The 26,703-nt window shown below is 35.8% G+C and overlaps 1 protein-coding gene across 2 annotated transcripts in view; it reads left to right on the top strand.

Annotated features, from left to right (window-relative positions):
- Positions 1-26,426, top strand: part of SLK (STE20 like kinase) — a 58,282-nt gene extending 31,856 nt beyond the window's left edge. The window contains exons 8-19 of one of the 2 annotated variants that reach the window (XM_028098606.2): positions 632-760; positions 1,106-2,479; positions 4,863-4,993; positions 5,215-5,338; positions 7,619-7,798; positions 10,173-10,265; positions 17,337-17,466; positions 18,377-18,501; positions 19,463-19,651; positions 20,207-20,332; positions 21,481-21,594; positions 22,724-26,426. In XM_028098606.2, the coding sequence (XP_027954407.1) occupies positions 632-760; positions 1,106-2,479; positions 4,863-4,993; positions 5,215-5,338; positions 7,619-7,798; positions 10,173-10,265; positions 17,337-17,466; positions 18,377-18,501; positions 19,463-19,651; positions 20,207-20,332; positions 21,481-21,594; positions 22,724-22,870 (2,862 nt within the window). In that variant the 3' untranslated portion in view covers positions 22,871-26,426. The remainder of the gene's footprint in view (positions 1-631; positions 761-1,105; positions 2,480-4,862; positions 4,994-5,214; positions 5,339-7,618; positions 7,799-10,172; positions 10,266-17,336; positions 17,467-18,376; positions 18,502-19,462; positions 19,652-20,206; positions 20,333-21,480; positions 21,595-22,723) is intronic. The other variant, XM_028098605.2, reaches the window with a different exon arrangement.
- Positions 26,427-26,703: the final 277 nt, after the last annotated feature.

Genomic DNA, 26,703 nt, shown 5'->3' with positions numbered 1-26,703 from the left:
TCAAAAAAGCAGGTATTTGCAGACACTTTTTAAAAGATTTTATTTATTTGAGAGAGAGCATGAGCAGGGGGGAGAGGGAGAAGCAGGCCCCCCAGCTTAGCGCGGAGCCCGATGCAGAACTCGATCTCAGGACCCTGGGATCATGACGAGCCGAAGGCAGATGCTTAACTACTGAGCCACGTGGGTGCCCTTATTTGCAGACACTTTTAACAGAACTTTAAAGCTTTTTATAATTTTTTTATTGAGGCTTTATCCAGGACTTATATATATTGTTGTTACTTTTTAAGAACTAAAACTGTACAATTTGAAACTTGCTTTAAAATTTAATTTAGATTATGAAATTTCAAACATACAGAAAAGTACATGTACCTACTACCCAGAAATGTGTTACCCTTTTTGACATATTTCCTTCAGATTTTTAAAAAGTACATAGTTGCAGGCAGCCCTATTCCTGCTCAGTCCCCTTCTCCTCCTTCCTTGCCCAGATGTAACATTATTTGAAGTTGTTTATATTTTTGTTACCTACGGGTTTATATTTTTACCACATAATGACATGTGTAATATGTGTTTGAAATTTTATAAGCAAGCATTTCAGCTGTTATTAAGTATGCTCTTCTTAATGATCAAACAGCATCCCTTTGTTACCGTTGATTCCAACAAACCAATTCGAGAGCTGATTGCAGAGGCAAAGGCTGAAGTAACAGAAGAAGTTGAAGATGGCAAAGAGGAAGATGATGATGAAGAAACAGAAAATTCTTTGGTCAGTATTTAGAAAGGAAATGTTATTTAGGTAATATTTAGAGTCAGGTTTTGAGGTGGAATTGCACCTGTGTCTAAAGATGAATTGGGGGGTAGCAGTATAAAATCTTTAATTTTAAGGGTGAAGATTAACAAGTTTCCCCTTTGCTATCCATTTTTGTCATATTTATTTGAAGATTTGTCAGTTCTTTAAATTATTTTTATAACCTCATCAAATTTTAATTAAGATACTAAATCATTATATATTATTTAAATCATTTATTTATCTAGATACAAAATATATATTGTTTTGATCCCCATCTTCAAGTTATGTTTTAACACTAAAATTGTATAAAATCTTTTTTAGCCAATACCTGCAAGTAAGCGTGCCTCATCTGACCTCAGTATTGCCAGCTCTGAAGAAGATAAACTTTCACAAAATGCTTGTATTTTGGAATCTGTCTCAGAAAAAACAGAACGTAATGCTTCTGAAGATAAATTTAACAGCAAAGTTCTTAATGAAAAACTCCCCACTGATGAACCTGAAAAAGCTGCAGAGGGTATTAATGAACATAGTAATGATGTTCACTTAGAAGCTGTGGCTGAACTTCATAATAGAACGACAGTAATTGAGGAAAATGGGAGAGAGGAGAAGAGACCCAAGCTTGAAAATTTGCCTGACACAGAAGACCAAGAAACAGTGGACATTAATTCAGTCAATGAAGGAAAAGAGAATAACATAATGATAACTTTAGAAACAGATACTGAACAGATTCTGAAACCTGTGGAAGAAAGGGATCAGGAAAAGAAACAGATATTTGAAAATAAGATTATGAAATCTGAAGAAATTAAAGACACCATTCAAACAGTGGATTTAGTTTCTCAAGAGACTGGAGAAAAAGAGGCACACATTCAGCCAGTTGAAAATGAAGTTGTGCTTACAAAGGAAGTCACCCAAGAGAAATTGGGAAAAGATGACAAAATTCTAGAAGATGTGATCAGCGATACAAGCCATTTGATAGGAACAAATGAGGCAGGAGATGTTGCTCAGAAGGCAGTTGAAAACAATGCTGAGGATGCTCAGAGTAATGATGGGAAAGAAGTGGTTGAAGTAGACCAGGAATTAGTAAGTAAGCCCACAGAGGGTCCTAAGGCTGGTGGTACTGAGGAAGTTCCTATTAAAGACGTAGTAGAAACTAATGAGATAGATCAGAAATCCGTGGAAGGTAAAGATGAGGAACAATTAATCAACAGTTTGGAGAACATGGTGAAGACCAATGAGGAATCTGGGACAAATGAAGGTGAGGAAATTACTGAGTCCAGTAGCACTGAAGAAAGAGAGGTCAGACGTGTAGTAACTTACACTGACCAGAAGGCTTTAGGAAGTGAAACTCAGAATGCTCAAGAAGCCACTGCTCAGATAGATACAGAGCAAAAAGCAATTCCATGTGAAGTGCCAATTAAAACAGAACCTCAAGTGACTCCCTCTTCACAGCCCAGTGAACCTCAGCCTGTCCCAGTACCCAGTATTAATATCAACTCTGAAGATGCAGAAAATAAAGGGGAAATAGGTGTTTTATCAAAAACTGAAACCATGCTGCTTCCAGAATCCGAGAATCAAAAGGAAAATGATACTGATTCAGGCACTGGTTCCACTGCTGATAATAGCAGCATTGACTTGAATTTATCCATCTCTAGCTTCCTAAGCAAAACTAAAGATAGTGGATCAATATCTTTACAAGTAAGTATATGTGGGCCCTTGTTTGGGTTTTTCGTCGTTTTGGCAATTTACAGTATATGTGAAACAGATATTTTGAAAATAAAACAGCACTAAATCAGTGTAGTACTAACCCTATAAAATTCTTAAGGCCTATGAAGGCAATCAACTATAAAGAATCAAGGAGAGAGGTGCTGGATATAATCTTTTAATTTTTTGGTAATACCTATCTATTTTTGCCAACTTGATGTAAACAGTGGAAGTTACTTGGTTTGTTTGCGTTCTCTTATTGCACATATTTAGTTATATTTTAGGAAGAATCCATTATATATGAAAGAATTGAGGAATTGAAAGAATGATCTCTTTTTAAGCACATTTAGGGTATAAATGTCCTTGATTTACCAGTGGCCCATACATTGTTGCCTCCTCAGCCATAGTTAATACTGCCATGAGAACCACTGTGGGAGAACAAACAAAAAATCAAAAACTAAAACAGAGAACACTTGGGGCCTTTAGAGCCATTCTCAAATCTTAATGTGCTTAAGAGTTACCAGGGGTATACATGATTAGGGATATTAACTAGACTTAATGGTGCTAAAGGTGATCATTTACCAGCACATGCAAATGTTGAATCTTTACGTTGTACACCTGAAACTAGTATACTATTATATGTCAAGTATACTCAGCATGAATAAATTATTTTATTTATTTTTTAAGATTTTATTTATTTATTTGACAGAGAGAGACAGTGAGAGAGGGACCACAAGCAGGAGGAGTGGGAGAGGGAGAAGCAGGCTTCCCACTGAGCAGGGAGCCCGGTGTGCGGCTCAATCCCAGGACCCTGGGATCACGACCCGAGCTGAAGGCAGACGCTTAACGACTGAGCCACCCAGGCGCCCCGAATAAATTATTATTATTATTAATTAATTAATTTATTTATTTAAAAGATTTTATTTATTTAATTGACAGAGAGTGAGAGAGGGAACACAAGCAGGGGGAGTGGGAGAGGGAGAAGCAGGCTTCCCGCCGAGCAGGGAGCCGGATGTGGGGCTCAATCCCAGGACCCTGGGATCATGACCTGCGCCGAAGGCAGTCGCTTAACCAACTGAGCCACCCAGGTGCCCCCCGAATAAATTATTTTAAAAAGGAGTTTCAGGGAGAGCTATGTGGAGATCTGGGGTAGGGGCCCAAGAATCATTATTTGTAACAGAAGATCCCATGGAATTCTGATACAGGTGAGCCATAGACTACTTAGATACTCTGGATTGACAGCAGAAGAGAAGACTGTACAAAGCAGGAACAACTTAGGAAACTGACCTTAGGCACAAGACTCCACGGCATGACTGATGAGTCTGCCTGTGTGTACCAAATTATTACACATATTGCCTAGATTGTCTTCAGTTAAATTCCGTTAATTTGAACTGACTTAATGCCTTTTAAAAAAAATCCAAATACTTTTTTTGAGGATTAAGGTGATATTAATTGTAGATACTTGAGTAGGAACTGAAGAAATAGAAAGTTTGGATTTACAGGGTGGCATGCCCACTTTAGATTTTAGGGGAAGCCTGGCTAGATAGGGTGCCATAGTCCAGGCTTAGGAAGAGGAGCATGAGTATACTGGCAGCCTGGAGAGTCGAACACTGAGAGGTTGCAGAAAGGTGATTGGAAAGTGCCAGAGATAAACTAAAATCCTAATGCATTTTGAATTTAGTATTTTCATATTCCACTTTTGCTCCCTCTGCTTTCAAACCCTTCCCCCCAGATCAAAACCAAGTAATTATTTGTTCTCAATACTTAGGTATTCCAACTGTATTTTTTGGAATGTTATATTTCTGTTATTTCTATTTGGATTTAAAAAGCATTTGGATACCAGCTGAGGAATGGAATTTGGTCTTGATAGAGAATGGTAGACAATAGCTATCAGGCAGTAGAAGTGTTATCTTTCTTATAACTCTAAAATCACAAGTCCATCTCTTTCTCTGAAATGGAGGGGGGCTGTTGATATTATTGTTGCTGATGAAATGGAATTTGATTCCCAGTCCTGGCAGTGTGTAAAAATTACCTGGGGAGCCTTTCTGGAATGCAAATTCTCAGCCACCCTGTTAATTTAGATTCTTTAAGGGATGAGCCCCAGGCATTTATTAAGTGTTTTCTTAGTGGTTCTAAAACTGAAAAGCAGAGGTATCTGAGAACTTAAGATCAGAAGAGGAAGAAAAACGATTAATATGTAAAAGTTATACTAATGAGACATTTATGTGAATTGTTTTTTACCACTTGTGCCTAATTATGATGTGGTGTCATAAAAATTATACATGCACAGTTCTGTGTTGTGTTTTGTTAAGAAGAAAATGTTTTCCGTCTCCAGTATTTTCCATATAAAGCCTAACTAAAATAAAATCTCACTCAGGAAACAAGAAGACAAAAGAAGACATTGAAGAAAACACGCAAATTTGTTGTTGATGGTGTAGAAGTGAGTGTAACAACGTCAAAGATAGTTACAGATAGTGATTCCAAAACTGAAGAGTTGAGGTTTCTTAGGTGAGTAGAGAACATAATTAAAACTGGTTTTGTGACTTCCTTTCAGTCTCTGCAAAGTATGAAGAATAGAGAAACAAGAGTAAAGTCTTGGCTAATTTTGGATTATTTTTATTACTTTAACATTTGAAAATATTGTTAAAGTTTTTTTTTTCTTAAAAAGCATTACTTCAAAGGTGTAATTTTTGCTGTCTTCCCCTATTATTGCTGTTAAATTTTGTCAGACGTCAGGAGCTTCGGGAGTTAAGATTCCTTCAAAAAGAAGAGCAGAGAGCTCAACAGCAGCTCAATAGCAAGCTGCAACAACAGCGAGAACAAATTTTCCGGCGCTTTGAGCAAGAAATGATGGTAAAGTCTTAGATTTTGTACGATTTTGTTAATACTGAAATTTAGTGCTTTAAAAAAACCCACCTTTAGAATTTGTTCTTTGATTACGAGATTTTCTCTGGCTTTGTTAGTATTTCTGGCCTTTATCTCTTTGGTGTTCTAGTATGTCTTTTTTCCTTTTGCATGAAAGGATCTTCTATCTCAGTCTTCCTGTCACTGACTTACAGTGTGATGGGTGTCTTCCAGTTTTCTTTGATTAAAATTTATCATGAAGACCTGGATCATGAAGCCAGTAGATGGTCTATAAAGTTCTTAGGTGTGCCTATTTCTGGATAATTTTTCAGTGTTACAATTTGACCTTTCAGATTTAGGATCCAGGATTTTAAGGCAGTCTAGAATAGTTGTCTTCAAGCCTGTCTGAATATTAGAACTACTTGGGGCCTGTTCAAAACATGCTTACTTCTCTGGCTCCTATAGTTAAGCTTCCACATCCTTATTCACAGCTGCTAGAGAAATTGGTGCCAACTAGCCAAGGGTAATTGTCATGGAGTCTTTCAATTTTTACCTTGTGTCCGAAGTTGGAAAAGGAATAAGTAATGTGTTATAAAATTTCAGTAATTTATTGAAACATCTAGCTTAATGAAGGTTAGAAAAAAGATCATTTCAGAGGTTACAGTATTCATGTTTTGACTATAGTTCTGCGGTTCTTATAATTGTAAGTAGTAAGGATTGTTTTCTGTGAAGTGTGGCATTGTTGATTACATTTGTTGGATCATAACTGAGAATTCCTTTTTTTTTTTTTGAAGATTTTATTTATTTATTTGACGAAGAGGGACACAGCGAGAGAGGGAACACCAGCAGGGGGAGTGGGAGAGGGAGAAGCAGGCTTCCCACGGAGCAGAGAGCCCCATGTGGGGCTCCATCCCAGGACCCTGGGATCATGACCTGAGCCAAAGGCAGATGCTTAATGACTGAGCCACCCAGGCATCCCCATAACTGAGAATTCTTAAGAAAATACTGAACTTTTGTTCTCATTGACTATTTTTATAGTACTCAACATTCTGTTTTCAAGAACTTCATAAAAATTGCATCTCTTTTCCCCCAAAATATTTTCTGAAATGTTTTTCCTTTTTTTTTTTTTTTTTAAATTTTTAGTTTTTAGAGCTGAAGGGAGGGGTGGGGGGAGAGGGAGAGAGAATCTTAAGCAGGCTCCATGCCTAGCACAGAGCCCAATGTGGAGCTTGATCTCACAACCCTGAGATTGTGACCTGTGCTGAAATCAAGAGTCGGATGATTAAACAACTGAGCCTCCCAGGTGCCCCTTTACTTATGTTTTTAAAATACCCTTTATAAATATTTAACTTTACCTATATCCAAAATTATATAATACTCAGGTATTAAATAGGTAGGAATCTTTTGTTGAAAGCAAGCAGATTTATAATTTCAAACGATTTGTCTCAGTGAAATAGGAAGTTTAAGAATCTTAATGTGAGGAGATGGGGCACCTGGGTAGCTCCATTGGTTAAGCGTCTGCCTTCAGTTCAGGTCATGATCTCAGGGTCTTGGGACTGAGCCCCGTGTTGGGCTCCCTGCTCAGTGGGGAGTCTGCTTCTCCCTCTCTGTCTGCCTACCCCGCTTGGTGCTCTTGCTCACTCTCTCTGTCTCTCTTTCTCGCAAATAAATAAAATCTTTAAAAAAGAATCTTAATGAGGAAGAGTAAATCTGAATATGATAAATAATGGTACATTATTAAAATAGACTTTGGATAAGACCTTTGATTTATCAAACATTTATTGGATAAATACTGAAATTTTTCTAACTTTAGTATTTCATAGCAACTGGGTATTGTCTTGATGGTTTAAAAATTTTGAACATTCTACTCCTTGTATAATAGAAGTATTTTCTGTGTTAGAAAAAAATGAAATGCTCATTTTTTAAAGATTTTATTTGAGAGAGAGAAAGAGAATGCCTGAGTGGGGGAAGGGGCAGAGGGAGAGGGAGAAGCAGACTCCCCGCTGAGCAGGGACCCTGATGCATGGCTTAATCCCAGGACCGTGGGATCATGACCTGAGCTGAAGGCAGATGCTTAACCGACTGAGCTACCTAGGCCCAAAATGCTCACCTTTTAAAAAAGTTCCTTAATGTATTTTAGTGCATTCAACTTTTTCAGTATTGCAGATGTTGTGTGTCACATCACTAAATTTAAATGCTGGTTATGTACTCTTAGTAAACATTATCATTATAATGAGTTAATATGAATGATAGAAAAGTTAAATGATATTGAGCAACATTGTTTTACAGAGCAAAAAGCGACAATATGATCAAGAAATTGAGAATCTAGAAAAACAGCAGAAACAGACTATTGAACGTCTAGAACAAGAACACACAAATCGCTTACGAGATGAAGCCAAACGCATTAAAGGAGAACAAGAGAAAGAGTTGTCCAAATTCCAGAATATGTTAAAGAACCGGAAGAAGGAGGTAAGTGTAACTACTGCTTTTAATTACGAAAGCTGTTTTTTTAATGTACACTTAAAACTACAGAATTAGGAATAATACATGAGAGTTAAATAGTGCTCATTTATTCTTTATTTCGGTCTTCCCAGCAGTTATGTAGGGTAGTAGTAAGGTCAGGTGTTATCCCATTTTACTGTCAAGAAGACTGGAATAGAAGAGGTTTTTAATGGTCTGTTCAAGTTCACAAACTACCATTAAATGTCCAGCTAAACCTTGAACCAAGTCTTCAAATTAAGTCTAATTCATTTTCCTTCCAGTCTACCATTTTTCCTTTATTAATGCAATAGTTAAGGCCTCTGTAGAAATTGCTTCTTTCAAGAAAACTTACTATGTTGTGTTTGCAGGTGGCAACAATAATTCATCTTATTATTTGTAATATTTAATTCATACTTAAAATTTTTTTCTTGGTTAGCTTGCTTTTCTTGAACATTGTGCCAAAACAAAAGCTGAGTACCCTGAAATTTGAAATTATATCTGTAAATCCATCAAATTGAGAGGTACTTAAAGAATCACGTGTGGAAAATATCTGCGTAAAGTGGTTTCTTTACAATGAATTTTTAAATTTTTCCTGAAACTGTTCCATTTTTTTATAGAATCTGTGCTGTTATTTACTATGAAAGATTGTCATTGATTCAGAAAGAGGATTTATATATTAATGTTTTTCTCTCCCAAATTAAAAGTTTTACATATTAGCAAATATGATTTTATGTTTTATACTAATACACTAAAGGTGTGGGGGAAGAATTTACCTTTTCATGATATAAAAGACCCCAGGGACAATAAGTATGATTAATTCTATTAGAATTGGAATAAAAATCTCAACCAAACCTGCAAATGCATTTTCACTTTTGTTGTACATCTAAAATACCCAGGTTCGTGTTGGCTTTAACATTTAATTATGCATAAAACTGAAATGATATTGCTGAACTTGAGGATCTACTTTAAAAGCATAGGATCTAACATTAATAAATACAATGCGTTCTATAAATTCTTTAGGTAAATAATGAAATGGTATATAATTTTATTTGATGTAGCTACCATTTCTAAAAATTAGTTTTCTTACTGTTTAATATTTTATTTAGGGATGCTCTGTATACCATGATGTATGACTTGACTGAGGCTCCATCAGTTCTCTTGAAACTATGGATAGTTTTTACTGAGAGGTTATTTTTTAATAGGAGATTAAATTTTTAAAAATTTATAGGTAAATATATGATTTAATCCTAAATATATAAAAGTCTGTAGTTATTTTTACTGTTTTGGGCTCGGAGATTTTTAGCTGGTGAACATGTTTGAGTCGTGATATGCATATTTTAAATAATTATATTAATGTATTTTCTTCTTTATCGCTAAATTTCTTGCATTTGGGGAGTCTCTTCCTTTTAATGGTGATTTGGTTTCATGAGGGATTACTGATGGGGAATTTTAAATACACCCTCTTCAATCAAAATCAGTCTCTTTCACAGACCATCAGTAGCATGTGGTGATTTGGAATCTGATTGCTTTTGGTGCTTCTACTTGTAAACACATGATTGTTTTTCATAGTTGGACTATAGATCTGCTTAGGTGGAATACATATCTAGGATTTTGAAATGATTAAAAGAAGGAGCTTTAAATTATACTTCATCTTACATACTTTATCTGGTGTAATAAATCCTAGCATAGTGAACTGTTACTTTGTGAGTGCTTATAATACTGACATTGACAATTAAGTTTGGCTTAAATTGTCAGCAAAGGAGAGTGTTATTCTGATCCCACACAAAATCATCAAATGTGTTCATTTTTATCACACCATGTATAAAATGGTGTGTTTTATGAGAAAAGAAAACATAGTGTCCATTTATTTCTCTCTCTTTTTTTTTTTTGTCTCATTAAATGAATGTAGAGTGATTTCTTTGGTCTTATGAAGCCAATTATGAAATTTTGCACTTTTATAAATGGCATTAACCTTCCTTATTTTCAACATTTCAAACAGTGTCAATAGATATGTTTATAGTTTTGTGATCTTTCAAGAAGGGCAGTTGAGTTTATCATCTTTAGTTCATAATCAGTGCTGCTAATAATCCTTTAGTGATTGTTTTGGATCTTTAAGAGAATAATATGTAGGGATAATTAGGCATCTAATTAACCTTTATATGGTGTGATGTCCCTTTCTGCACTGAGATTAAGCATGTTCTGTCCATTCATTCTTTTTCACCGAACTAACACCTATGCTCTTGCATGTTGAAAGGAACTTTTTAACAGCTTTAATCTTTGACTTGTAGTGTGTCTGCTCACATAAGTGCTTGCTGTGGAGAAAGTATTATTTCCCCACCTCCTGCATGCTTATACACTGTAGGTTATAAATGAAGTGGAGAAAGCACCCAAAGAGCTGAGAAAAGAGCTCATGAAACGCAGGAAAGAGGAGCTTGCACAAAGCCAGCATGCTCAGGTAACAGCAGCAGCTTAATGCTACTAAAAACAGATAGCAGCATTATTCTCACAGCTCAGTAAACCATGGTTGTAAGGGCAAACTCCTGCTGTACTTATTATATGATGTTGACTTCTGCTTATACAAAGGTTCCCAGGGCATTCTTTATATAGAACTAAAATCACACTAATGGTGACATTTAAGTTGCTAATATGAAATTAAGTGGAATGTTTGGAAAGCTGACTCCAGATGAAATGAACAAGTGTGTTAATGTATAATCCACTGTATTCTTACTATAATAATGATGGAAGCTTATATTTTTAAGTAGTCAGTGGTAGAAGATGTCAGTGTTTGATAGAAGACTTTATGACAAAATATAGAAGATGAGTGTATAGGCTTTGTGCATATGACAAGAATGCCTATTTAAAAGACCATTATTTTTACATAGTTGGAAGTTAAAAGAGCAGTGGTAAATGGTAATGTTAAATGGAGATCTAATGTTTATTACAATATTAACAACGTAAGTAACTTAAAACCAGATTTTGAATATTAAGTATGTTGTTTTTTCTTTTTGATTCGGAATCCGGCAGTTAAAAAATACTGCCTGTATAAACTTGATTCTAGGTTATGATAAGGCTGGACCTATTAAGATGGGTGAATTCTTTATGAAACTAGACAAGATAGTATTTTAAGCAGATTTTTCTAGAATTATCTGATATGACTCTACAAGGTCATTTATACTAGGAGTCATTTTTCTTTTAAGTTTGCACTCAGTTTGGAAGCAAAGAGAAGTGAGCACAATTTGTAGTTACATATGTCAAAGGAAGAAGACACATGGATTATATGTTAATGACTGTTTTCCATTATCATTTTAATGTGGTTTTATGTGATTAAAAAGTGCTTCCCAAACTTTTACGGACCCGTGAAAAAAGATAGAAGAAACAAAAACCACTGGGGACCATGACAAATGGAGTAACATTTTAAAAATTTTTTCTTTTTGTCCAGAAGGATATTTTATTTTTAGAAGGATATTTTAAAGTGCTGTTTACTTGTCACCATCATTTTAAAGGGGAGAATATTTTAATACCATGAAAAATAAGGAAAATATTTTGGAATTTAAAATTTTAACACAACTAGCTTATTTTAATAAATTGGGTTTTGTTTTGTTTTTTTTTTTTTTGGTTTGAGCCAGTGAAAAATTTTGTCTTGGCCTGGTTTGGAGATTACTAGTTAAAGTAAGCAGTGCCTGGGTGGCTCAGTTGGTTAAGCGTCTGCCTTCGGCTCAGGTCATGATCCCAGGGTCCTAGGATCAAGCCCTGTGTTGGGTTCTCTGCTCAGGGGGAAGTCTGCTTTTCCCTCTCCCGCACGCTCTCTCTCTCTCTCTGTCAAATAAATAAAATCTTTTCAAAAAATAAAGTGATAATAGCAAATAGGATTTACCATATGTCAAGCACTATTCTAAGTACTTCACCTGCATGAACTCATTTAGCTTCACAACATATGAGGGTAGTTACTCTTACTACTTCTGTTCTTCAGGGGAGGAAATGAGAGCACACATGAACCACCACACCGTACTGCCTCTCATGTCTAAACTGTTATTTCTGTGTCTAATTTAAACTCCTGTCAGCTTAGTCCAGTGGTTGTTGGTCATGTTGTGAGTAGTTGAAGAGGAAGTCCTTACTTGCCACGCATCTAATTTTGGATAATTTGGATTTCAAACAAGAACAATATGAGTTTTCCTCCTATAGAAATACAGACTTTTTAAATTCCAAAAGGTAAATGTTTCAGATGCTAGAGTTGAAATTGAGAATTTAGTGTTGAAGGAGTTAGGTGATCCTATGCTTTAATAAAACTTTGTTGATGGGACGCCTGGGTGGCTCAGTTGGTTAAGCGTCTGCCTTCGGCTCAGGTCACAATCCTCGGGTCTTGGGATCGAGCCCCACGTAGGGCTCCCTGCTCGGTGGGTGGCCTGCTTCTCCCTCTCCCACTCCCCCTGCTTGTGTTCCCTCTCTCACGGTGTCTCTCTCTCTGTTTCAAAAAATAAAAATCTTCAAAAAAAAAAACCTTTGTTGGTGACTTTTCATAAAATTTTGGGGACTAGCCTATATTTTCAACTAAAGCTGAAAGCAATAGTAAATTTCTTTTTGTAAATTTAATGAAGAATTTAGTAATCTAACAAATTAAAAAGTATTTCTCTTGCTACTGCTTTTCGTGAAGGTGCTAAAACAGTAACTTTGCAGAGTCTATTTTTAACTTTTTGAGAATTTATGAATAATAGTTATATAGTCATGGGGCCAGAATGTATTTGATCAACTAGTTCAGTGGTTTTTAAACTGTACTCCCAGGAGCTCTTGAGTTTGGAAGAAGGACCTCGAGAATCCTTCAAAAAGAGAGGACTGTAGGGGCTTGAGGGCCCTGCTTCCGCTTCATGTCACACAGCACGACATTTCATCTGTTTCATAAATATTGTACATTTTTTAAAAGAGGATTTGACTGGTTTAAAAAACAACAATACAAACTAGAGTTCAAAAACCACTGATCTAATTCAAAACCTTCCTTTTACAGATGAGAAAGAGACCTTTCTGTTAAGTAACTTGTTCTACACCTCCTGAAACTCAACATTTGTATAATTATTCTTTCCATTTATAAAAAGTCATCAGCTATATTCTCACCTGGGAGGTGCATTGTATTCTAATCCACAGGGTGTTGCTCAGGTCATGATTCAGTCTTTTCAGTTGTCATCTTGTGCAGTCTTCAAGGCCCCGTTGCAGGACGTAAGTCCCACGTGTCTGTGGGAGGATGCCTTCTCTTGTTTTATCTGCTTTTTCTTCAGCTCACATGTGCCTTTTCATTGTTCGCTTCATTTGTTAAAATCTAGAAGATTGATAGATGATAATGTCAGTATTGACAATATAGTAATAACCTGAAACGAACTTTTTATAGTATAGTATTCTTCAAAGAGTTTTCACATTTGATTCGCACTGCCACCACCCTAATACAGGGATGGAGTGTATCCATTTTACACGTAAGGAAATCAAGGCACAGAAGACTAAGTGGTCTACTTAAAGTCAAAAAAGACATTAATGGTAGAGCTGGAATTAGAACATTTATAATAGTGTTCTTTTTTCTGTCTACCCTCACCACAAATTTTGAGATTTTCATTTTTCAAGAAAAACCTTCCCAGTAGTATTTTATAAGCTTTGCACATGTGAGAAATTGAATGCTGTGATTAGATTTTTATCTTTGTGTGAAGTGACATTTTGATTGCATTTATGTTTTACATACATGTTTTAATTATGGATATGGTCAGAAAAGCCATATTAAAAGTAGTGATTGTAGTTCCATTTAACTCTCGTTTTCACTATTCAGATTGTCCATAATGAATAGTGAGTTGCTCTTCTCCTTGCTGTAGTTTTAAATTAAGTCTGGAATTCCAGGCTGTATTCTTTCTCACAGTTTCTATAGGGAAGTGACTAGCTTATTTAACTGTAATTTTTGTTTGTGATGTTTGATATACACAACTGGAGTAGATAGAATACAGCTTGATTTCAACCCCTCCCTTCCCCTCTCCTAGAATTAGACTTACTTTTTTTTTTTATTATTGGCAGCTGCTGGGCTCTATAGTTTTCTAAAGAGTAGGCAAAACATTAATTTTTTTTTTAATGAGAGGGAGAAATTATGAATTATCACTTTTCTGATCATTACCATTTTTAGCTTTTCTTTTGAGTTAGAATCAGATTTTGTACAAATAGCCCAGTATATCATAAACCTTTCCTATAGTTTTCTAGAACCCAAAGTTGTATTTTTAATGTTTATAGTTATCTGATTAATATGATAAAATTTCTTATCAGCATTTAAACTTGTACTTTGAAAGGGTGCTCATTTTACAGTTTATGTGTTCATTTAAAATTATTTGTTGCTTTTGGTGATCAGCTACATCTTTTTTTTTTTTAGGGTAAATGTAATTTGTTCAATCTTTTTGGAATGTAAGATCACTTTCCTTTTAGATCCTAAGAGTAATTTCTAATGAAAAATTCCAATGTGAATATATTATACTTGGCTTTTGTTAGGAAACTTAATGGAATTTAGGAAATTTAATGAAAGCTCAATAATATTAAAATTTCATTTCTTTTGAGGTAATAAAATATATGAGTTAGTATGTGAGGGACCTGGACCTTTCAGGTAAATTTTAGCTTTAATAAAATTATTTGAGGTGCCTGGCTGGCTCAGTTGGAAGAGTGTGCAACTCTTGATCTTGGGGTCGTGAATTTGAGCCATATTAGGTGTAGAGATTACTTAAATAAATGAATAAGTGAAGGAAGGAAGGAAAGAGAGAAAGAAAGACAATTATTTGCACAGTATTTTTGACTACGTAATTATCCAGACTGCTTAATTATTTAAGTCTGTGACTCTGTAAGACAACTGCTGTCTTCGTTAACGCTCACTGTTGGAAGCACTTGCAGTATAGAAGCCTACCTTGACTCTTACCTATTAAACCTTATTTTACTTTCTGGACCAGCACATGCTAATTCTGCCTCCTTCTATATAATAGTCTCAGCTCTTCTTTTCCCCATATGTATTAGCTGCTGCATACTTCTGTAGTTTTTTCCGTTGCTCATTGTGTAGCATGGTTTCTAGACCCTGTAATCCAGCTTTTGGTTTTCTGTGGTTTACTTTTGAACTTTTGAAAATGTGATACTAAGGGAAGGGGCCCACTGCTCTCTATATGGACAGACAAAACCAATTTGGAACCACTAGAAGCTCCTTAAAGGCAATACTGTCTTTTTTTAATTTTAGTAACCTCATAACTAGTACAGTGTCCAACATTTACTAAGCACTTAGTAAAGGTTTTCTTTGAACCCAGCTCTTATCTTGCTTAATGTAGACATACATGTATTATAGTAATATAACCAAGAATTGAATTGACAGGAAATTGCATTCACTTTTTTAGTGGCACTGGCTTATATTTGCCCTTTTTAATTTTCACATAAATATTTATTCACCCCCATCTTACACTTTTGCATTTGATTTGAGTCTAAATGTAATATTTATATTTAGAGTAATTAAATATTGGGCCCATTGTTTCTGTCTACACAGATATTTTTTAAAAGTCCTTTATGCAAATTAATAGTACAAATGTTGAACAAAAGAAAACCCTTTGATATAGCTGCAGACTATATTGTTTATTATACAAGTTTGCATATAGAAATTTTACAATGAAATTAGAGAAACAATGTAATTTTTATTATAGGTGATATTTACTGTAGGAAAATATAAAGCTTAAGCAACTTTCTTTGTTATAGTTGCTTAAAAGATAGGCATGGAGATTTTGCATCTCTTTAAAACTCAAAAGGCCTTGGGTGCCTGGGTGGCTCAGTTGGTTAAGCGACTGCCTTCGGCTCAGGTTATGATCCTGGAGTCCCGGGATCGAGTCCCACATCGGGTTCCCTGCTCAGCAGGGAGTCTGCTTCTCCCTCTGACCCTCTTCCCTCTCGTGCTCTCCATCTCTCATTCTCTCTCTCTCTCAAATAAATAAATAAAATCTTAAAAAAAAAAAACTCAAAAGGCCTTATTCTAAATAGTTGAAATTAAATATTCATTGTGGGTTTTTTTTTCTGTGATAAAGTTATGTAGGTGACTGTAGTCAATTCACAGTTGTATTTTATGGAGGCAATTCATTAGTTTTTCTGCTAATGTATATTTGTATTTATGCTAAAGTACAAACTTTGACACAGATGAAGCAGTAGTATTTATAGCTCCGGATTACTTTAACAGGCCATCACGAATGGTAAAACATGATACTCGCCTCCAGAGACATAGTAGTAAGGCAAGCACCTTGAGGAACACTGCTAGACTCACTCTTCATGTATTGAAGACCAGGCTGGTAGTGATCCAGATCCTGTCAGACTCTGTCCAAGGCATAAAGAATAGATCCAAATGGATCTTGGGCTTTTATCTTCTCTAGGATGTGCAAGAGGAAGGGTTATAGGTGGAGTGCTGCTTCAATCCTAAATTTCTAAATCCACACTCAAATTGATCAGAATATCCCTTTTGCTAATCACAGACTGCTCTAACTGCCAAGAGGGATGGAGAGCCAAATGTTTACTGGCAAAACTTATTTTTCCATATTATTTCAACATATTTCTTCAATTTGGATAGTATTTCTTCCTTCTGTAAATGTGTGATCTAGCACAAAGACCATAAGTCACTTTAACATTTCCTTTTCTTACACAGTTACTGAGGGATTTTTTTTTTTTAAAGCATAAATTTGGCACTTGGGCAAATAGTATGTATTCAATAAATATTTGTTGAATGAACGAGTGAATCCCAAACATGTTGGTAGAATTCTCTGATCATAGGGAATTTTATATATATACTTATAAAACGTAACTCACTTTTCTTAGTTCACATTTCTCTAGCAATGTACTATTTCTCATTGTCTACAAACTATTGTTATTTTTAGGCAGATACTATAGATATAGAAACTATCTTTCTCTGTTAGTGTAGCCATGGTATTTCTTCCTGACTCTTTATTTCTTGGAAAAATAGAGATATTTAAAATTCTGATATGTGTTTTACTTATTTGCTCTTTATTCTCTTTTTCCTAAAAGGCATTTCTTGTTTATTATTGTTTTATCCACACCACAGTGTAATGAATTGTCAGTTTTTGAAGCTCTAAATTTGTTATTTTCCTAAAGCTGTTCGTGTAATAGGGCATTTTAATTAGTGAATTGTAGTCTTGTGTGTGTATTTTTTTTTCTCTGGTGGGCAGCAAAGCAAAGTTTATTGAGAACTTAGTAAGGTTTACTGAGTGATAGTACAGAGCTCCTGAAGAGGGAGGGGACCTGAGAGGGTTACCTCTGTGTGTTATTTTTAATAGTGAGTTTAGAATATTATGTATTCTAGTACTTTTTTTTCTGGGCTTGAATTGAGTTACTAATACATTTATATTATATATGCTATATAATTGGTGATTTTTTTTTTTTAGAAACTTGGCTTAGAAATCTTGTTAACCACTAATATAGTCATATAGATAAATGGATGTTTCACTCAGTAGATGCTTATTAACTGATGGTTAACTGTGTCTAATAGGAACAGGAATTTGTTCAGAAGCAACAACAAGAATTAGATGGCTCTCTGAAAAAGATCATCCAACAGCAGAAGGCAGAGCTAGCCAATATTGAAAGAGAGTGCCTGAATAACAAACAGCAACTCATGAGAGGTATATGAAATTACGAGCATATGTGTGTATATAAAATGATACCTGAAGAACATTGGCTGAGACATATGGATATGTCTGATATCCGTAATATCAAATAATTGGAAATTATTTGAATGCTCTCCTTTGCTAGAGTGGTAGAAAGATAAAGTTGAGGTTAATAAGAGGAAAAACTATGTTAAATTTTAAGAATTTAAAATTTTTAAATTCTTTATAAAGTTAAATACTGTAAGACATTGAATAAATGCCTTTATGAGAGGAAAAGTAAACAATAAGCATATAATTCTTAAAACATCTTTTTGTTCAGATGATGCTAGAACTTTACCTGAATAGTTTTGGTATACTCATTATGCCTTATAATTGTTGGTATACTTAATGGCTACACAGTGGAATGGGATTTTAAGCACTTATTTCCCTTAATAAAAAGTTAAGATTTTTTTCTTTATCATTAAGATAATTAAAAGGAATTTTGGTGTTGGGTGTGGGACACTCTGTTTATAGGACATTAGAACAGAATGGTAAGTGGTGATGAATATTACCTGTGCACTGGCAATATTTCATTTATACTTCAGAATGTCATTGCGTGGGGGCACCTGGGTGGCTCAGACGGTTAAGCATCTGCCTTCAGCTCAGGTCATGATCCCAGGGTCCTGGGATCGAGCCCCGCATCGGGCTCCCTGCTCCGCGGGAAGCCTGCTTCTCCCTCTCCCACTCCCCCTGCTTGTGTTCCCTCTCTCGCTGTGTCTCTGTCAAATAAATAAATAAAGATCTTAAAAAAAAAAAAAAAAAGAATGTCATTGTGTGTATAAGTTAGTGTATATAGAACACTTTTAATGTAAATATTAAAATGAAGACCAAAGTACATGTGTAAAAAGAACAAAGTGACGTTTTTAAAATTGCTTTCTTCTTCTAGCTCGAGAAGCTGCAGTTTGGGAGCTTGAAGAACGACACTTACAAGAAAAACACCAGCTGCTCAAACAGCAACTTAAAGATCAGTATTTCATGCAAAGACATCAGCTACTTAAGCGTCATGAGAAGGTTAATGAAAGGAAGATTGGTTTACTTTTTGTTCATTTCAAATTTATAGAGTTATTTCTGAAACTTCTATTTCTTAGAGAATGAATTTTATATTTTCTTTTTTTTAATCCTAAAATTTATTTGGTGAAGTTTGGAGTAATTAAGTGTGTCTTATGACTGCAAACTTCTTTCTATGAATTTCATGGAAGGTGACTAGTACAGTGCTTTAAGTTCTCTTCTATGTTATAATTTTCATCTTGTCTCTCAAAGGTAGCTATTGTGACTCCATTTATGGTTCAAATATCTTAAAAATGTGGACTCCCTGACTTAGTAAAAGAATTTTAATATAAGACTCATTCTGGGCACCTGGGTGGCGCAGTCGGTTGGGTTTCCGATCGTGACCTCAGGTCTGCGGGTCGTGATCTCGGTGTTGTGGGATCAAGCCCCATGTCGGGCTCCTGTACTCACCGTGGAGTCTGCTTGAGATTCTCTCTCCCTCTCCCTCTGCCCCTCCCACTTGTGCTCTCTTTCTCTAATATAGATAGATAAATCTTAAAAAAAAAAAAAGATCCTCATTACTAAAAGCTTTATTTTTATTATAAATTATATTTTGAGTAAAAGTTTGCTGGTTGATAATGCAACAAGGGAAAGAGCAATTTTGAGAAACAACAACAAAATGACATGTTTGCACATATATGTGAGTACTGAGTATTAAATTATATCTACATCGGGGCGCCTGGGTGGCTCAGTTGGTTAAGCGACTGCCTTCAGCTCAAGTCATGATCCCGGCGTCCTGGGATCGAGTCCCACATCGGGCTCCCTGCTCAGCAGGCAGTCTGCTTCTCCATCTGACCCTCCTCCCTCTCATGCTCTCTGTTTCTCATTCTTTCTCTCTCAAATAAATAAATAAAATCTTTAAAAAAATAATAAAAATAAAATAAATTATATCTACATCACTGGACTCTGTTTGATACTTTCTTAGGAAACAGAACAAATGCAGCGTTACAATCAACGACTTATTGAGGAATTAAAAAACAGACAAACTCAAGAAAGAGCAAGACTGCCTAAGATTCAGCGCAGTGAAGCCAAGACTCGAATGGCCATGTTTAAGAAAAGCTTGAGAATTAACTCAACGGCCACACCAGATCAGGACCGTGACAAAATTAAACAGGTAAATAAGCCAGTTAGTTTCTTCTTTTTTAGATTTAAAAAATGTGAAAGTCCTTTAGAAGTCTCACATAATTATGTTGTAAACATTTCAAGCCACCTTGGGCCTGTTGATGTTCTCTTTGGCTTTATGGGCTAGGGCTAGATATGTGGCATATACCAACTTAGTGTTCCTAGGTTGGTGGCCACAGAGGGCAAAGCCCTCTGCCCCATGCCCTACACAAGATCTTGGGCTAGACTGGTCCTAAGACCAGTCCTGGGAATTAGGTGACTTGGACAACTTTTGAAAAACATAGGGCTTCACTTTGCTTCTATAGTCTTAGGTCCCACACACAAATGAACTGAAGTCACTAAGCAGATGGGAGGAATAAGGTTTTAATGAGAAGCACCCTCTCTCCCCACCAAAGCCATAATGTAGACTCCAGGTCAAGTCACAGTATATTATTACTTGCAACTTCAGTTTTTTATTGTACTTTAAGTCTTGCTAAATTCCTTAATTACTCCTTTGGAAGATGCAGAAATTACATTGCTTGTTAACCATATTTTCTTTTATTTATAGTTTGCTGCTCAAGAAGAAAAGAGGCAGAAAAATGAGAGAATGGCTCAGCATCAGAAACACGAAAATCAAATGCGGGATCTTCAGTTGCAATGTGAAGCCAACGTCCGCGAGTTGCATCAGCTGCAGGTCAGATACAGGATCATGAAAACTGAGCTGGTGGCAACGGGGCAGCACGAGTGGCTGGTTTGGAGAGAACAGTAGCTAACCAAAATAAACTGTACTTTACTCATGAAAATGCTGGGATTGAGAGGTTTTGTTTTCTGTATAGACCCAAATAAAGATCAGGTTAGTATCATAGGCACTTATGTAGCTTTTATATAACCAGAGTTAATAGAAACATGAGGCTAAATTATAGCCTAAGAAGTTGAGTCTTTCAAAAGCAGTATTGAGTATTTTTAGTCTATTTCGCAAAGAAAATGAACAGAGTTTTCAAAATGAGGTAGATGGTTTTGTTATCAGATTCTGAATTTAAAATTTTATTTAGGGAGAAATAGTTCATTTTCTTCTAGGTGTTTGAAAAAAGTGATAAATATATGAGAATTTTTTTCCCAAGAAATTTAAAGGTTACTTTAGGGGGACTGCTTTGGGGCCTTACCTAGAGTATGCAGCCCATCTATTATACAGCGTAAAATGTTTAAAATTTCAGAATAGTGTAAACATTATTATCCATTACTATGGATAGTGTAAACATTATGGATACTCTACATATTTGCTTAATTTACTAGAGTAGAATAGTTCCTAATCCCACATTCTAGTACCAGTGGGTAAAATCCATATAAGGTGCCCTTTGAAGTGTCAATTTTATGAGCAAACCTTCTTAGAAAGGAAAAACAGGATCAAACTAATTCTAAATATGGTAAGTAACAGATCTAGCTTCTAAACCTGCAGAAATGAAGCTATAACTCATTTGAGCCCTTGGTTTTCAGAGGAGAGCCTGAACCTCAGTAATAGTTTGATGTTTAGGGACGCCTGGGTGGCATAGTCGTTAAACGTCTGCCTTCGGCTCAGGTCATGATCCCAGGGTCCTGGCATCGAGCCCCACATCGAGCCCCACACCAGGCTCCCTGCTCCGCGGGAAGCCTGCTTCTCCCTCTCCCACTCCCCCTGCTTGTGTTCCCTCTCTCGCTATCTCTCTCTGTCAAAAAATAAATAAAATCTAAAAAAAAAAAAAAATAGTTTGATGTTTAATGAATGCTTTATTATTTGAAGATAATTACATTTGTGAAAAATTGCTTAGTTGATCTGAAAATTTTTAATCCAAATTTTATTTTCAGAATGAAAAATGCCACCTATTGGTTGAGCATGAGACTCAGAAACTGAAGGAGTTAGATGAGGAACACAGCCAAGAATTAAAGGAATGGAGAGAGAAATTGAGACCCAGAAAAAAGGTAATTTTAAAAGCTTTAGATAAAATATGTTTGTGTTCATCCATTTATCCACCCAGTTATTGGCTGTTTAGTATGGGTCAGGTACAGTGTCAGAGACAGGAAATAAGGGATGAAGAGACAAAGTCCCTCTCCCCCAAAGGTTCAGAATGTAGTGACAAGCAGTTACAGTTCAATAGGAACACTGCTGTGAGGGAGGTAAGGACAGGAGACAGGAGCACAGTGTTGAGGCCAAGGAACTATTCTAGAAGCTGACATATACCAGTGAACTGAGAGATAACGCTCCTGATTTCAAGGAGCATACATTCTTGTGAGAAAAGACAGACAATAAACAACTGTGTCCGGTGGTGAAGAATGTTATGAAGGAAAACAAAGGTGATGGGATAGGGAATGTCTGAAGTGGACATGGAAGCTATTTTATATACATACATATATATATATATATATATATATAAAATCATCAGAAAAAGGAACCTGCGGTGAGATGACGTTGGAACAGAGGCCCGAATGAAATAAGAAGGAATGGAACATCCAGGTGGGAAATGGGTGCTTAGAGCATGAACCAATAATAACAAAACAAGAAACAGTAATAGCAGTGGCAATACTCATCGAACCCTGACTACAGCACTTACTATATACCATCTGTATTGTGGGGGTGTAAAGCTGAGTCTGGTTTAGGGCTTACCTTCAAACGGCTTATAGTTCAGTGTGGAAGAAAAGACATGCACATCAAAAATGAAAATAAAAAACAGAAAATGCCATGTGGGAGGGAAGGGTAGTAGTTAATAATAGGTGCCATCTATTGAGTGCCTGGTAGGTGTTTAGTACATCATGATTTAATCTTCACCTAGCAACCCAGTGAGGTAGGTGATACTCTACCTAATTTATAACAGAAGAATGAGATGATTCTGTAATAGAAGTTAAGTCATTGACCCAAGTTACACATTCGTATGGCTGAGCCACAGGCTGCAATCTAGGGCTGTGCACAGCCTAATCTAACTGTTGAGCACTCTGGTCTTCCTTAGGATAACATAACAGAGAGAGCATTTTGAACAAATAGTTTTATTCTTGGCTGTCAGTAAATTCTGTTTGTAATACTAACACATAATTTCTTTTTCCCTTCCTTTTTAAGACACTGGAAGAAGAGTTTGCCAGGAAACTGCAGGAACAGGAGGTGTTCTTTAAAATGACCGGGGAGTCTGAATGCCTTAACCCATCAACACAGAGCCGGATTTCCAAGTTCTACCCTATTCCTAGCTTGCATTCCACTGGGTCATAACAATAGGAAACGTTCTGTGATTGGGTTTGGCTTTTTAAATATGTCATTCTGTTCTCTTCATCTTCTGCCACAATCTATATCAGAGAGCTTATGAAGACAATCACCTGCCTCACCTTCTAGGTGTTTTGTTTGTTTGTTTATTTTGTTTGTTTGTTTAGCAAAGATGAAGGGAAAGGAACCAAGACAGATGCTGGGCCATGTTGGCAAAGTGGCATCTTGCAGTAATTCCCTAAGGTGATTTTGTATATTAATCTTAAAAATTGTGTTCTTTAGATACTGTTACCTGAAAAACTGTTAGTATGGTGTTTGAAGTTATTTTTTTTTTTTTTTTAAAAGCTGTTAGGCCTTTGAGTATTAGTGAATATCTTTTTACCTGGCCTAACTTCTCAGTGATGCCTAAATTCTAGAGCTGCAACTCTGCTATAGAGAGTTGGAATAATTTCCCTTTTACCAAAGGGAAATTGAATCAGCTCTCAAGACAAAGCTATGAGTTGCTCAAAATACCATATTGATTGAATAAATAAATCTATTTTGTCTTTAAATAGCAACAGACTTTTGAAAAAGAAATATTATTGAAATAATTTGTCTAATCACCTGTTTAGTCATGAGCTAATAATTAAGGGTGCTAATTTTATTAAAATAGTGCCTAAAACACTAAATTTCAATTGAGTCTAAAGTAGAATTTCCTTTTTTGATTCAACAGGGACAAACATCCTTAGCATTAAGCATTATTGTGTTTTAAATCTTGCTCCTATTACCATTTGATAGAAATTTTCATCCTAAAATATATGTTGTACAAAGTTGGAAAGATTTAAAAAATGGTAGTTTTTAGATATTGAAATTGGAAATACAACACTCACCAAGCTGAAAGAAGTATAGACTTAGGCTCCTAGCTTATTGCCTAAAATAATCCGTGATCTGGTTAAGTGACCTCTCCCATCCTAGCACATTTTGTTCATTGAAAACTCTGCCTCAGGCCTGCAGGCTCTGTTATACTTATAAATGTATTTTCTGATATTAATCTTAAAAGAGGCATTTGTTCAGAATACTTTTTAAAAAAGCATTCAAATAAAATATTTAGGCAATGTCAGAAATGATTTCGTTGTTGTTGAAAGTCATTTGTATTTTGGTTTTATTTAGTCCCATGTTTAAATTATTTACTTTGATTTGAGTGGGAAAAGCCTGAAACCTTTATCATGTGGTTGCTGATACATGTAATTATTAATGAAATGTTCACTCTTGGTCCCTCTTGTGACTTGGAATTCCAAGTTCTAGTCAGGTCAAATAGTATTATGCAATGTACTCTGGTGGCTGAGTAGATGGCCCATTTGTAAATGATGCTTTGCTGTTTGCCATTTTCAACCTATTCTCTTTTAAGAGTACTAAGTACCAAATTGTAGACGTTTCAGTTTTTAGTTATTTGACATTTGAGGCTGGTGAAAAACTTAAGTGTAATTTTGTGGGAACACTGATTCATATTAAGAAAATGTAAATATCTGTAGCACTTTCTTGCAGTTAATTTGAAAATTTTGAATGCGAACCTTATTTTGTCAGTGATTTAGATGATTTGAAAATGCATGTGATTTTAATTTTGTAATTGTTTTGACCAGCATAATTTCTTGGACAACTCTGTAGGTAGCCTTAACTTCTGGCCAAGTTTGTTTTTTATATACATATATATACATATATATATAAAATATATGGTTGTAAATTCATACACTTATCACATTGAATGTGTTACTGTATACAAAACTCTTTTAATGCTTTATTCTCAAATGCTGGGTTGAAATGTTTTGAAAGCCTTTTAAAGTATATATCTTTATAAAGTAATATTCAGGATGATGATGGAAATTGTTTATATTGTTATAAAAATGACAGTATAATGTTACCCAATGTATTTAATGATTTATTTACAGAGGGAGAGAGGAGGAAGGTTCTCATACCAATCTCTCCTTTGAAATTTTCAGTTCATTGGCTTTATAAAAAATTAATATTTCAGGTAGTGTACACTTTTTCAGTATCTTTTAAAGGATAATCCTGTGTCTTAAATAGTTTGTGGCACATAATTAATTTGGTCTGAATATTTGATTCTTTTTATTCCTTTCAACTTGACATGAGAGTATTGAATAAAGAAAAGAGGCTCAGAGTAGAACGGTTGACACTCTGGTAAGTTTATTAGCAAATCTTGGAAAACCCTTAAAACTGCCTTTTGGACTCAGTGTTCATGCTGGAGTTCTCTTTCAAATATGACCATATTCATGTGGGGGCAGGACTGCAAAATGATACAGGTGTAGAGGTGAAACATTCATTTTAATGCTCAAAGTTACATAAATCTTTTCAAAAAGTGTTTTGTTATAGAATATGCTGTTTTTACCCATCCGTGCTCACGTCTTTTGGGCCCTATATTCAAATAGATAACAGTGATCATTTGTTCTTTTTTTTTTTTTCCCCCTAATTGTTCTTGCGTGAAGTGTAGTTGGGGAGTTGGGGAGGGGCACAGACTTCTTTGAAAGAGTACAATCAGATCCATTGCTGATGTGGTGGTTTTGTTGCTGTGGCAGAATGTGCTATGAAACGCATAAAAGAAATTCTCCATGTGCGCCCTGACGACAGCCTCCCTGTTCTCCCTGCGTGCGGTGAACACACCACACACTGCACTTCTGCAGGCCTAGCCCGCAGAGCTGGTCGCACCAGGTTGCCTTTCCTTGTCCTTCAGTCGTAGTTGGGTGTGAATTGCTGAATTAGCTGCTATTCTTTATGGAGTCACAATTAAGCTTTTTCCTACCCTTTTCAATGGGGAGCTGTGGGGGGTGGGATGAAGAGGAAATTGAGAGTGCTTATACTTCGTTGAAAATATTAGAACTTTCCTGTGACAGGATACAGCAAATTGTAATTAAATATAAACCAGAACCAGAGCTACCTCTAAGTAATGTTTCCTCAAGCACAAAGCTCTCAGGCATATGAGACCCTCTTTAATGGAGGGGCTCTGATTTCTTGAGCATCAGCGAATTCAGAAGTGACTGTCTTTTGTACTCTGTTAGTTCCCTGGTAACTACACACTTCTCCCACACTGTGCTTACATGACAAAGACTCTTCTGAGAAGCCAAATTCTGTCCAAGATGAGTCCTAGATATTGTTGATTAAAGGAAAGCCTAGAACTGGGGTGGAGGAAGGAGAGTTACTTACCAGTTCTGAGAGGCTGCCGATGAAATAAATCACTCTTTTTGGGGAGGTGATCTTTTATAGGAAATGGGATATTTTAAACGCTTTTCTTGAAGGCACAACAGTTAATGCCTCCATTGTTGCTAGTCTGTGGCTGACATGGTTTTGATATGGCTTTAAAATTTCTGCTAAGCTTGAGTAGAATGTTACACCAGTTTTAAATGTTGGCTGCAGCTTTTGGTGATTCTTTGCTGATTTTTGCAATGTAATAACTTCATGAGCTAAATTTTCAGGAAGAATTTTGTTTCTGATTATGCCTCTTGTCTATTTGGGAGCAACATGTCTTTTCAATCATGGGATTGACAAAAGAAAAATAAAGTTATTTCTTAATCTATTCTGGGAAGCAGTCTTTTATTAAGAATCTTTGATACTGGGTTGTCCTTCATGAGAACATTTTGCAGCGTTTTTTTGGTCCTAGTTTCATTTTTAACCCTCACAGTCCTCCAGGCCTTCGGACCCTTCCAGACTTGCCTGTGTTCCTACCTGACTCGTCACCACACACAAGAATGTAGTTTTTACTGGTAACTCGGAGGGCGGTGTCTTTCAGCATACAAATCCCTCCTTTGGGTGGTGCTTAAAATAAATTATATATTAAAAAATATATATATTAC

Source organism: Eumetopias jubatus, unplaced genomic scaffold, assembly GCF_037043125.1.
Source record: "Eumetopias jubatus isolate StellerSeaLion01/CBP00866 unplaced genomic scaffold, mEumJub1_p1.0 scaffold_17, whole genome shotgun sequence".
Lineage (NCBI taxonomy): Eukaryota > Metazoa > Chordata > Mammalia > Carnivora > Otariidae > Eumetopias > Eumetopias jubatus.
This window is presented reverse-complemented; position numbering and strand designations above follow the sequence as displayed.